Source organism: Triticum urartu, chromosome 3 (genome assembly GCF_003073215.2).
Source record: "Triticum urartu cultivar G1812 chromosome 3, Tu2.1, whole genome shotgun sequence".
NCBI classification, from domain to species: domain Eukaryota; kingdom Viridiplantae; phylum Streptophyta; class Magnoliopsida; order Poales; family Poaceae; genus Triticum; species Triticum urartu.
In genome coordinates this window covers 377995894-378009574 of record NC_053024.1, presented here as the reverse complement: position 1 = coordinate 378009574, position 13681 = coordinate 377995894, and the positions used below count along the sequence as shown (strand labels likewise).

Below are 13681 nucleotides of genomic sequence, written 5' to 3'. Positions count from 1 at the left end.
CGCTGAATGCGAAAAGTTGGTCGGGGAGGAAGGTCTTCCCCGAAACAGCATCATTGTAGATGATCGATCGAGCCATCGAACCTTCTATCGACAACACAGTGGAACTCTTAATGAAAGCACCAATGTCGGTGTCAAAATCGTCCGATCTCGGGTAGGGGGTCCTGAACTGTGCGTTTGAGGATCGAAGGTAACAGGTGGCAGGGGACACAATGTTTTACCCAGGTTCGGGCCCTCTTAATGGAGGTAATACCCTACTTCCTGCTTGATTGACTTTGATGAGTATAGGGGTTACAAGAGTTGATCTACCTCGAGATCGTAATAGCTAAACCCTAGATGTCTAGCCTGTATGATTTGTCTTAGCCTCTACAGACTAAACCCTCTGGTTTATATAGACACCGGAGGGGCCTAGGGTTTGTATAGAGCCGGTTTACACAAAAAGGAAACTTTACATCCAGACACCAAGCTTGCCATCCATGCAAAGGAGAGTCCCATCCGGACACGGAGGAAGGCCTTCTATCTTGTATCTTCACGGCCCATCAGTCCGGCCCATGGCAGATAGGCTGGATCCCCGAGGACCCCATAATCCAGGACTCCCTCACCCCCCTCCTGTTATTTCTTCTGCCAATATTTTTATATATTCCAAAACAATTCTCCGTAATTTTTAGGTCATTTGGAGTTGTGCAGAATAGATATATCTGTTATAGCCCTTTCTGGTCCAGAATTCCAGCTGCCGGCAATCTTCCTCTTCATGTGAAACTTACAAAATAAGAGAGAAAAGGCATAAGAATTGCTCCATAAAGTGTGATAACAATCCAAAACATAATAAATAACAGTAGGACAACATGATGCAAAATGGACGCATCAACTCACCCATGCTTATACCTTGCTTGTCCTCAAGCGAAAGCCGAAATCGATAATCATGACCACATGTTTAGAGAGAGGTGTCGATAAAAACAAAACACGGACATGAAAGCATCATGATCATTATCATAGCAGCAATATATCATCATAAAACTTCTCATCACTACTGCAAGATGCTTCTAACGCGACACTACAAGCAGAGACCCTTCGACAAAACCGTGTGCGATGCATTAATCGCAAACGGTGATGTGATATGAAACGTTTGTGATGGCAGAGGCATCAAACACGATCCAGATTATAGTAGTGTGTGCAATGCGTCGCATACGGTTGATCCATACGAACTATTTGTGATGATCCAGAACAACAGAAATGGGTAGCCAGATCAAGGTGTGTGCGATATACGACATACAGTTCGCTTTGATGATCCATTTGCGATGATTGAGTTGAACACAAATAATTCGGCGTAACAAGATGTGTGTGATACCAGGCAAATAGGTCGGCAATCAAAATTGTGTGCGATCATTATAGATAGTGCATATGATTTTTTTGTGAATTGTGTGCTCGACAGGGCACACAATTCAAGAAACCAATCCAATGGCGATAATGTAAAAGATCTCTGTCGAATATGTATTGCTAACCATCTGCGATGAGATTGACAGGGGAAACAGAGATAATGAATTAATATGAGCGAACGGAAACACAGATATATACAGTCTACTTAATTTAATCCTTCTTCTTGTTAAGCAGTAATACTAATTTTTATGCCTAACCTGCTACTTAATTCGTTCAATTTAAAACTGTCGTGTGTACTGAATTTGTGAGTTATGCCCGGTCTTCTATTGATGTAAGAACCATTAATATGTTGACCTTGACATGCTGTCAACTCAGGCAATGAATTTGAACTGTTTATTATTATACCCTAGAGGTAGCACACTCAACTGATCTCACTCCAGTATGTATGAACAAAAGATATGCAATCTAGTTTGCAAATAGCACATGGTTCATTCATGAAAGCTGTGTGCCAACAAAACCGCACGCGCGATGTGAGTCATGTGTTCTGATTGGCCAGAACCCAAACCCCACGGATCGTACGTCTGCATTGTTGGATGCTCCCAGATCGAATGCCAACCCTCATCCCTTTCACCCGCACATGCAGTTGCGATTGGGATTTGATTTATATGCACAAAATGCACATTAAATTCAAAAAATGTCTTAAATATAGAAAACGATAATTGAAATGCGCCAGAAAATCAAACTCGTGGTATAATGATGATTGTGTACCATGGAAATTTTTATAAGGCCAAACGATGAAGTCACCGGCCATTGGAGTTTGAATTGACATGTCTTCTTTTGGAAACCATGATCCTTCTTGTGAGATGCTCCGGTTTCCAAGGAGCGATCATCAAAACTTGTGCCAAACTTTACCAAAATAATTCCACGGGGTCGTGAGAGCACGCCACGGTCACACATTGATTTTTATAATGTCTGGACTCCATTTAAATTTCCTGTAATTAAAATACCAACTAGGCCTACGCCAGTGGCCGCACCTCGCAGCCGAAAATGTTTGGAACTTCTTCCCACTTCTCGGACAATGGATGAAAACTCACAAAGCGACACACAAATGATTTGTACACCTTCTTTGCTAACACCCACATGTAGTTGTAGTAGGGTTTTGATTTTATATGCACTAAATGCAAAAAAATGGCTTAAATATAGCTGAGGAGACCTGGAATGGGCCAGAAAATCAAACCTAGGGTATATGAATGATTGTTTACCGTTAATTTTTTTAGGCTAAATGATGAAGTCACTGACGATTGGATTCCGAAGTGTTGCGCCTCCTTTTGGAAACTATGATTCTTCTTATGAGATGCTCCGGTTTTGAAGGTGCGAGCATCAAAACTTGTGCCAAACTTTACCAAAAAAATTCCATGGGGTTGTGAGAGAAAGCCACGGTGACACGCCAATTTTCGTGATTTCCGGACTCTATATGTATCTCTTGTAATTCAAATACCAACAAGGCCTACGCCTGTGGCCACACCCTGCGGCCGAAATGTTTGAAAAAAATTCTAGTTTCTCGGACAATGAACGAAAAACTCGCAAAGCGACAAATAAATGATCTAGTTAACACCCATGTGTAGTTGCAACACGGTTTTATATATATAGCACCAGAAAATGAAAAAAAATGGCTCAACTATAGCAAGCGAGATCTCAAATGCACCAGAAAATCGAACCTTAGGGTACAATGGTGGTTGCTTACCGTGGAAAACAATTCGAGGCGAAATGACGAACTCATGTTTTCATTCAAATGAAAATATGTTGTTAGTTAATGTAAATGTTTTCAAATAGCACACGGTTCATTCACGAAAGTCATGTGCCTACCAAACTGTGGCCGATGCCCCCCTGTTATGCGTGATGTGAGTCGTGCGTTCTGATTGGACAGAACCCAAACCCCACGGATCGTACTTCTACACCATTGGATGCTACCAGATCGAATGGCAATCCTCATCCCTTTTATCATCACATGTAGTTATGGCTAGGATTTGATTTATATGCCAAAATGCACGGTCAATGCCAAAAATGGCTTAAATATAGCACACGAGACCTGAAATGCGTCAGAAAATCAAACATGTCGTATAATGGTGATGTCTTAACGTGGAAAAAAGTTCCAAGAGAAACGATGAACTCACCATTAGCGCGTCTTCATTTCAAACAAAATTATGTTGTTTGTGCAGACGAGCGCTTAGAGGCAACCATTTGCATAGGCATTTCCACGCGGCGATCGGGGATCTTTTTTACCCTTTTCACCTAGGCCACCAACACCCCCCCATCACCCCCCGGTTTCACTCAATAGTCCACCCAATCTCCAACGTCAGCTCCCCCTCCCCCAGATCCACAGTGGAACCCTCTCTGACGCCGGCGTGCTCAACCCGACCATGTGCCCGCTCTTCTGCGTCAAGCCTACCTCCACTGTCATTCCCAACACGTCGTTGCCCATGCCTCGTCGTCTTCATTTGCTCGCCAGCCACCCTCGAGCATATCGATCCTGTAACCCTCGCCTCTCTTGTGGTCCTACCGGGTTTGCACAAGAAACATGTTAGTTAGTGCTCTCCATCGCAGTGAGGCATATTTCCTAGCAATCCCTCTTCCTGTTTCATTCGGTATGTTCCCAAATTGGCTATAAAATTTTAGAGAGCGCATATATATATTCATTATCTACCTTCCTAACTAGTACATATAAGTTCTATTTATTCCAATTGGTTATTGTCGATTTATAGATCATGGGCGCCCGAGTCACACAAACTTAACAAATTAGCCATACATTTTCTAAATTATTGCATGACATGTTTAGACAACTTGATACAAAGTTGTTAGCCTTATTCTTATCGTCCTTTCCTGAGTTTCCCATGTGTTCTCTGTAGATGTCGAGTAGCATCGACAACACCCATGCTTCAAGCGATGTATCTTCATCAGAGTCCGACAACCCTAGGTCTCCAGCAGATGGTGAGGAATCAAGTAATCTGAAACGGGATAGAGTCGTAGCAATTACCCTTCCGGTCAGTACACGGAGGAACGCTCCAAAGAAGCCCACACACCAGCCTAAAGGTGTATATGAAGTAACCAACATCGATTTAAAGTCTTGGGCTCCAACTAAGCCAGATAAAGCACACACGAGGTTCAGGAGTATGTGTGGATTTGTTGGCAGGGCAAGGCTCAACATTAATCTGCTGGGGTTTCGGAAGGCTGGCATAGAAACACGGCAAAGGATAGTCCAGGAGATCATGGATCACCTCAATGTTCCAAAGCAGTGGAGAATGCAGGTGGAACACACTGCACCGAAGAAGGCTAGGGATGCTTGGAGAAACTGAAAGCATGTGTTGTACAAGAAGTACTTGAGTGAAGGCAAGGACCCAATCCATGCATACCCCCAAATTACAAAGGCAGACTGGGTAGAATTCAAAAGGGTCAGGGCAACTACAGAGTTTACTGAGAAGAGTGCCAAGCAATCGGAACTTCAGAAGAGGAACACGCACACCCACCGTATGGGTGTCGCAGGATACTACGGCATGAAACTGATATGGGACCAGGAGGACAAAGAAGCATTAGTTGTGGGTGGGAAACCGGCCTTTAGTGAAATCAGGGGCGAACGCGCTATAGACTACTTGTAGGCATGTGCAAGGAGGCATGATGAAGGAACTTATTACTTTGAAAACTCACGTGACGAAGACGGAAGAACTATATCGGGTGGTGTTAAAGGCTTCCAAGATCCCTGGAAGGTTCTACAGGAACTCAGGGCCATGTGACATTCTATTCGATGCTCTGAAAACAAGAGAGCCCCCTGGCCGTGCAAGGGGTATAGGTGTTAATGTCCCGCACAAGAGGGCTTTCACACTCAGCAAAGAAGAGATGCTCAGCATGAAAAAAACGAGGAGTGAAATGAAGCAGAATGAATTGTATGAAAGGTTGACAAAGGACATGTATCCGACAGTTCGAAAGGAAATTGAGGAGTCAATGATGATGCAGAAGACTCTAACACTAATAGATAGCCAGCAGATTGAAGGGGAGGCGGGCATGAAGGATGCTGGTCATTGCGCGACAACACTACACAAGAGTAGATGTGCATCACCTGACCCCAGACACTGACACTGCAGCTGCTCATGATGATGCTATATCGGATCTATCTGGAATGAAAGACATACTGAGGGGCGTGCTTACACATTTTGAAGATACGTTAAAATGTGCAATAGCCTGGGTTTGCCCACCCTTCTTGGAAGAGGGCCTCTTATTGGACAATGTGCCATTGAAGTCGGGCTGTGTGAAGTGCTACGTGAGTGAAGTCACGCCTGAGTTTGCCCACCCTTCTTGGAAGAGGGCCTCTTATTCTGGGATCTACCTATTTTTGTGATTTGCATTGATCTTTCTTGCAACATCTTTGAGACGGCCGCCACCTAAAACATATTCCTTGATATTCCATTTGAACCTAATTCCAGGAGCTTCAATATTTCTGCACAATCTGTCTCCACCTGGATAGGCAAGGGAGTCCAGTGCAATGCCAGCTTCAGGCCCTCCTCACACGCTGATAGCTCGGCCTCCAGTGCGCCCGGGCAGTTTTGGATCCATTTGCATGCCAGGTAGATAACCACACCCGTGTGATCACGCAGGATCATACCGACGCCGACTGTTCCATCTGCATGTACAAACGAACCGTCAAAATTGAGCTTTGCAACACCGCCCGCGAGAGGCATCCAACTGGGTTGTACTCTAGACTCCAGCTTATGTTGAGCACCATTGTTGGATAAAAGAGCCGGTTGCTTCCCCTTGAGGACGTCCACCTCCGACCCTTGTTTGATGAGTAGCAAGGAATCGATATAGCTATAGAGAAATTTCTTCGACGCCTCGACTGGGATCAGTGGCTTGTCATAGTTAAGTTCGTTCCGAACATGCCATACACGCCATAGTAGCATGAGTAGGAGCATACGTCGGGTCTCATCTAGTTGCTGGAGGCAAAGAAAGAGCCATTCCAGTTCCATACCTTTGAGTGAGTCATCAGCAGGAAGGTCTCAAACCGATCTCATCGTAGTCCAAAGATTACGTGCATGAGGGCATCGAACGAGTACATGAAATGCCGTCTCCGTCTCTTGCCCATAGATGGTAGAGATCGCATCATGATCAAGGTGATGGCACGACTTATTTTCCCTGGTGGCCAAGACCCCTCTCACAGCCTTCCACGCGAACACCCAAACTTTAGGTGGGGCGCCGCAGCTCCACAACAACTTCCAAGCTGGTCTTGACCCATCCTGGCTGCCACTCAACTCGTCAATCTCATGCGTTGTCATGAGATGATCCCGAGCCATGCTATATGTTGATTTGACAGAGAACAGCCCATGCTTGTCCGGCTGCCAAGCAACGCAGTCCTTTTCTATTCTACACGTGGTATATGTTGAGGTAGGCAGAAGCCATGTCATTGCGTACGCGAAGATGGTAACCAATCTCCACTGATATGTCTGTTCACAAGAGATTTACAAAAGGGATACAAGTAGCTAGACAAGAGTACATGGCAAATTTAAACAAGACAAACTCTATATTTTTCTTTTCGGGTGGCAAGTTTGAGTTTATTTCTTGGGTTTTCTTCGATGATAACTTTAATTGTAAAAAACGTCGGAATGCTTCGTGTCACACGTATGACACTTATCATTTGAAATAACAAAGATGCCTCACCCTTTTGCTAGCATCACTTGGGGCGCGACTACCATAAGACCCGTTTTATAAGACGGTGATGAAAACACCGCTTCACGCCCTGGGGTGAAAATACTGTTTTATATTTTGGTCTTCAATGTACGGGGTCACGAAATTGGGTCGTTGTGCGGCAATAAAGGCTGGAAGTTTGGCGGCAATGGTCGAGAAAAATGGTGCGTGATCCTCCAAGGAAACAGTGCAGCAGGGACAGGGCTGGACCGGGACAGCTCTCGGCGTCGCCCGTATAGCACCGGCCAGCTTTAGTTAATTCTATATGGCGTGGAGACACAGACACTTGGAGTACTTGTGATATTGAAAAAGTAAAAAAGGGACCGATTAATGTTTGCCGTGGCGATACGATTTGGCCATGCCATGCCACACTTGGTTCAAGAACAAGAAGAAAAAGCAAAGGATGCTAGGACTAGGACGATGTGACCGTACGTCCAGCTGGGACACGACTCATGAGGAACGCACTGAATGCACATCTGGAACATGTGCAAATCTCAACCGTAAGCTCGCCATAATAAACTCACTCATCGCACCGGCAAATTCCGATGCCGAGCACACTTACGCACGACACCATAAATTCGGATCTTGACCACCATCATGAGGATTTGGTTTGGAAGCGCAACAAGTCCGATCTTCTCGGAGGTGAATTTTCGTACTACCGCTCGCGTTGTAGTTGTTGTTTCGTTGGTGATCATCTACCGCTACTACTACCCCCTAGATAGAGGAAGAGAATGCCACGTTTCTTGTCTCGGTCTCTCTTAGTACTCTTTTTGGTTCTTTTACTTTGCATATAAGAATTGTCTGAAGTCAAACTTGACCATATTTATATGAAAAAATGTTAATATCTACAATGCCAAATTTATACAATATGAAAACTAAGGTCATGACGCATCTAATGTTGTTGATTTCACATTATGAATGTTGGTATTGTTTTCTATAAATTTGGTCAAAGTTTACGAGTCTTGACTTCAGACAAATCTTATATGTGAACTAAAAAGGACCGGGGGAATACACACAAAACCACCTATAATTTACTCTAACTGAACAGAAATTAGCACTAAATGTGAAAACTCAGCAAAGCCGCTAAATACCAAAGGGTTAGAAAGACCACAAACAAATGAAACTCAAAGCTACGAAACCTCTTGTTTTCTTTTCATAAAAGAAGAAGAAACCAGAGAAAGAGAGAGAAAAGTAGTACTAGTACAGTACTCTCAGCAGTTGTGGGGAAGACAGGCCCGGCCCCAACAATGTTGGACCCACCAACCAACACCCATCCATCCATTCCTCCTCTATAAATGGACGCTTCCCCCCACAACATCCGGCTCAACTCAGGTCTCCCTCCGCCCCGGCCCCAAGTCACAGCCTCGCCTCCCCTACCACCATCAGCACCTACCCGAAGCCAAGAACCACCTTCCGCCCCTCCACCACCTGGCCGGCGAGAACCACCAGCCTTCCCTTCCCGACCCCAACACCGACCGACGGATCAGGCGATGGCAGTTGAGGCCACGGCAGAGAAGAACACCGGCGCCGCTGCCCCGGAGAGCGGGGACAGGCGCTCCCGCTTCAGGCGGATCTGCGTCTACTGCGGCAGCGCCAAGGGCCGGAAGGCCAGCTACCAGGACGCCGCCGTCGAGCTCGGCAAGGAGCTGGTACTTGGTCTTTCTTCTCCCCCTCCCCCTCCCCCTGTCACGCTCACGCTCACGCTTACGCGTAGAAATCTTTTCTGTTGGGTTTATAAATTTTGCGGCAACGGAAATCTTCTTCTCCTCTTTTATTTCGCTCGCCCCCACATGTTGGCCTTGTTGTTCGTGTTTGTTTGGGGATGGCACGTCACCAGCTTCTGCCTGCCTGCTGGCTGCTGAGCTGTAGAACGTCGTGGGGTGCACGGCGCACTGCATCTGCATGGATCACGCCTGCATGATCATACCTCACGCGCCACGCTGGTTGCATAGTGGCTCGATCACGCCTCACGCACCGCGCGCGCTGGAAAAATCACAAATGGTACTACTTGCTAGAAGTTGCTGCATCCATTTGCCATTTCTGCTCTCTCCGAAATGGTCCGTCATGGCTGGGTCATGGTCATGGTCACGGAAGACAATGATGGCTTGCTTGCTTCCCCCAAGGAACGATCTTTCATGTTTTGCTTCTTGCATATACTACTACTATTTCAGTTTCAACACAAGAAATCCCACCTTTAATTTGGTTTCTTGTTTGCGTTGCAGGTGGAGAGGGGCATCGACCTGGTCTACGGAGGAGGCTCCATTGGGCTCATGGGCCTCGTCTCCCACGCAGTCCATGATGGAGGACGCCATGTGATTGGGTAACTTCATTTCATTGCCTCCCCACCGTATATCATAGCATAGCTCCCTCTCTCTCTCTCTCTCTATCTATCTATCTATCTTGTTTGATGAGTGGTGTTCCTGTGCGTGCATGCTTCCTGCTCCTTCTTTGTACGCATCAAGATGGCAGGCAGCCTTTGGTTTGGTTTGCTTTGATCTGGGGCCAGGGCCAGGGCCAGAGGGGGCAGCAGTGGGAGGCATTTTGAATGCGTCTGGGTTCCATTCACAGGAGTGGAACCACCTTTTGGACTCGCTTCCGAAAGGCTCCTAGCCTGCATGCTCCAAATGGACTTCCCTCCTCCTCTTGGAGTGCCCCTTCTCTCGTCCCTCCCTCTAATTATTGCCTACCAGGACTCCAGTACCACCAGTGCTCATTCAGTCCATCTCCATCTCTCCCTATACATGCACAGCACGGTCCAGCTAGCCAGTAGTAGAGGTGTTGTGCCTACGCTAGGAGGAGTAGTGGGCACTGGTTTTGCCAGTTTCTTGCCATGGCAAAAAGCTGTGGCCTTACTTACTGTTTGACTGCTTTATGCCAACAACTGACGTGTCTATCTGTTTGCTCTTCTCTTTTGTCCGGCAGGGTCATCCCCAAGTCCTTGATGCCCAGAGAGGTGAGCGATCCATCTACTACTCTACTCCCCCATTTGCTTCATGCATGTTTCTACTTTTACTCCGTTTTGCTAGGCATGCGTGCGTGCGTGCGTGCCATATCCACTTCAATTCTCTCTGCATTTACGTTGCTCACATGAATATGGTGCGCCGCTCCAACGCCAATGCGTGCTCCCTTTTAAATGTACCACTACGACTATCAGTTCAAAGCTACTGCTTCGCTTGCCTTGCCTTTGGACTTCACCTCACCGGATATGCAACCTACTCCTTGGCTGAACATAGTAATAACTTGAGTTTTTTACTACTACTACCACCTATAGCTGAACATGGATAGCACTTTTACTAGTAACTGTCCTTGTTATTGTTATTGACCAAGGTACTAGTACTACTATGGAGAAGTAGAAATGTGTCTAGCTGAACACGTCCTTTTCTTGTTTATTTATTACTGTACTACTAGTACTATATGATGAGCTCATGCAGGTGCAGTACGTACCGTACAGAAATGTGTGTGCGGTTCTTTACATGCAAATTAAAAACTTACTTTCTCAGGACCTTTTTCTTTCGTTGCATTTGCTAGTTTTAGTAGAGGGTTTTGAACACATGATCTAATTCGAAGCTGAAATGCGCAACCATTAATGGTACTGCCTGCTTAACATTCCTGTCACTGCTTCAATCTTCAGGTCACTGGAGAGCCTGTTGGGGAAGTCAGAGCCGTCTCCGGCATGCACGAGAGGAAGGCCGAGATGGTTCGCTCTGCTGATGCCTTCATTGCCTTACCCGGTATGAGAGAATCTTATCTTAGTTGCTCCCAACATGGATGGATCTCCTGTCAAGTGTGATTTGAATCACTGGATTCTTCAATGCAAGATCTGAAAAATCTCCATCTCTTGCACCACAGGTGGCTACGGGACTCTGGATGAGCTGCTCGAGGTCCTCACGTGGGCCCAACTTGGGATCCACAAGAAGCCGGTAACGACCAATTCTGATTCCTTGTAGCATCAACAATTCGATCGTCTCAAAAGCTTAATTATATGCTCATGATTGCGCGATAGTTTAACCATCATGCGTGCTGCCTGCATGTTTCCGAATCCCTTGCTTGTCTGATCTGCGGCTATCCAGGCAATTAGTTTAGCCCAAAGTCGTGTTTAGGCCTTGATTGTGGCTTGGTGGTGCTCCCAGTCCCATCCCATGTGATTGGCCGGAAGCTTTCGCCATCTAGAGGATGGCAAATTATTGATCAGTAGTTTAAGCAGCCTAGCATCTCAGAGACCAACATATAAGTTTGGGGAGCATGCGATCCGCAATCTCCATTGTTTATACTGTAGGTATTATTAGAATTTAGAATGATGTTTGGAGGATCTTGTGCCAGTCGGATTTACGTTGAAAAAGGAATGTATTGTTGGCATCTAAGGTAGAAGACCGATCCACGAACCACAAGTTGTAGAGGAGTGGACGGTTTGAATAATCTCTTTATTAACTAGTAACGAATGTTCTCCACTTCGATTTATCATATCTATCACTATTATTTGTGCTTGAGGGGCCCTACCAAATGTTGTATTCATGATATCTAGGTGGAACGGATCCATGTTAGTATTTTTCGGAAGAAATCTGTTATGCTGAATCTTAATGCTTAGATCCCCCTTTTATTATTCTCAATCAATACAGTATTACAGTACAGTAGCAGTACACATTAGCAGCCAGTAACTAGTAGGGGTTAACGACTGATCTCTTTTGGTGGATATTGACCGAGCAGATCGGGTTGCTGAACGTGGATGGGTTCTACAATTTCTTCCTGTCCTTCATCGACATGGCTGTGAGCGAAGGATTCATACAGGAGGACGCGAGGCACCTCGTCATCTCAGCTCCAACCGCCAAGGAGCTAGTTCTCAAGCTCGAGGTAATTATATACAGACCCAATCAATATCGTTACTGTTACGTGGCCACCGTCAGTCAGTGTGTTGACATGTACTAGCATGCATGAATTTGCAGGAGTATGTTCCGGACTACGAGATCGGGCTGGTGTGGGAGGATCAGGGCCAGATCACGCACGGCTTCGTGCCGGAGCTGGAGCCCGGCATTGCGTCGTCATGATACGATTCATCGTGGAAGCGTTTCTGAACTAAGTAACATCTGACCGTGCAAAAAAAAAAGAAGAAAAAAAGATGGGAGTGTGCTAGTCCTTGTCAGTCGTAGCTTTTGCCTGTCACTGCCAGTGGCATGACAGTGTTAGCATTGAGTAGCAAGTAGTGGTGCGGTTGATGATGGGAGTTCTTTTGGTCGTAGCTTAGGTACTAGAAGTAGAAGGAAGGGATTGCATGTAGAAATGTGTCATGTAGGAGCAGCAGCAGATGTGTGTTCCTTAACTATCAATCAAGAATGGGAAAATTCGTCTCGCTCCGTGTGGATCTGTTTGCTTGCACGTGTGTGTCGCTCATGGATGATGTGCAAACAAATGATGATTCAAGCCGTGATAACGGAAGAAACGAAGTGTTTGTAGGCCAGTGTGCCCTAGACAGCTAGACTAGATGAAGATGAAGGAGGAGGATCCGCGTCGTTGGTGGAAGGGGCACATCGTTTGTGCGCTTTTGGAAAGCCGGGGCTGTCGCCGTCGCGCGCGCGCGCGCACGCACGCACGTCGGCGATGGGACCTGTCCCTCCCGAAGGCACTGAGAGAGAGAGGTCCGTGTCGAGATGGTGTGTGTGTCGGCAAGGGACAGGCAGACACCGGTGGGCCTCGCGGCGGCGACAATGCGGCTCCCGCCCGTGGATGGATTGCCTGCCGCACGCGCTTCCTTCCTTCTTTCTCTCCTTCTTTCTTTCTTTCTTTCGGTTGAGACGCCGTTTTCTCCTCCTGCTTCCTCCAAAGGCAGGAAGAATCTGCTGCTTGCTGCGGCCCATAAAAGGAGACTGACTTTGGCTGGACTGGCTGCGGCCGGTGCGGCGGGAATGGCCATGGATGTGAAAGGAATGGCCGTGTACGTCTTGTTTAGGCGCGCACGTACTACTCCTACGTGATATAGTTTATTCAAGGAGTTGTCTTCGTTCAGCATAGGATATGTGCATATTCGTGCGGTTTGGTCGATGCTCTTTTTCTCTTCCGTTTCCACGCTTCAGGGCCATTTTCAGCACACACTTTGCCGTCTTCGTTGCCTGTCTTCTGTCAATAATTGCCCATGTTGCTTTCTACCATCTTTCATTACGCATCGGCATCACCACACCAACGCCCCTAAAAAAGAAGCAGCACCATCCTTACCGATCGACCTCACCCTGTCAGTCACCCACCCTTTCTCCATGGATTCCTTCCCATGTTTTTTTTTGACAGCAAGGTTGTTGGTTCAACACATCAACAAGTATTACTACTTGTGCTACTCACCATCAGAAATTCAAACGACTAAGGGCCTGTTCGGATAACCACCTGCTCCCTGAAATTTCGGAATCTGGAGAGTACCTACATGCGCGCTCCACGATTTTTAACTGAAACTCCGCCCGCTCCGGGAGTGGCCTCGTGGAGCGGCGGGTCTCCGAACAGGCCCTAAATCAAGTAAATGAAGCTAACCTTCCTCCATCTCAGCTCTTCATATCGCACTTTCCACTTCTTCACCTGCCGTGGATGGATTCCACGCTTG

General features: G+C 46.5%; 1 protein-coding gene across 1 annotated transcript; it reads left to right on the top strand.

Moving 5' to 3' along the window:
* Nucleotides 1–8437: 8437 nt before the first annotated feature.
* Nucleotides 8438–12448, top strand: LOC125544035 (cytokinin riboside 5'-monophosphate phosphoribohydrolase LOG-like). The gene is made up of 7 exons (XM_048707566.1): nt 8438–8753; nt 9327–9424; nt 10027–10057; nt 10736–10835; nt 10954–11024; nt 11809–11952; nt 12045–12448. The coding sequence occupies exons 1-7, from the start codon at nt 8595–8597 to the stop codon at nt 12144–12146; spliced, it is 705 nt and encodes a 234-aa protein (XP_048563523.1). The 5' UTR covers nt 8438–8594; the 3' UTR covers nt 12147–12448.
* The last annotated feature ends 1233 nt before the right edge of the window (nt 12449–13681 follow it).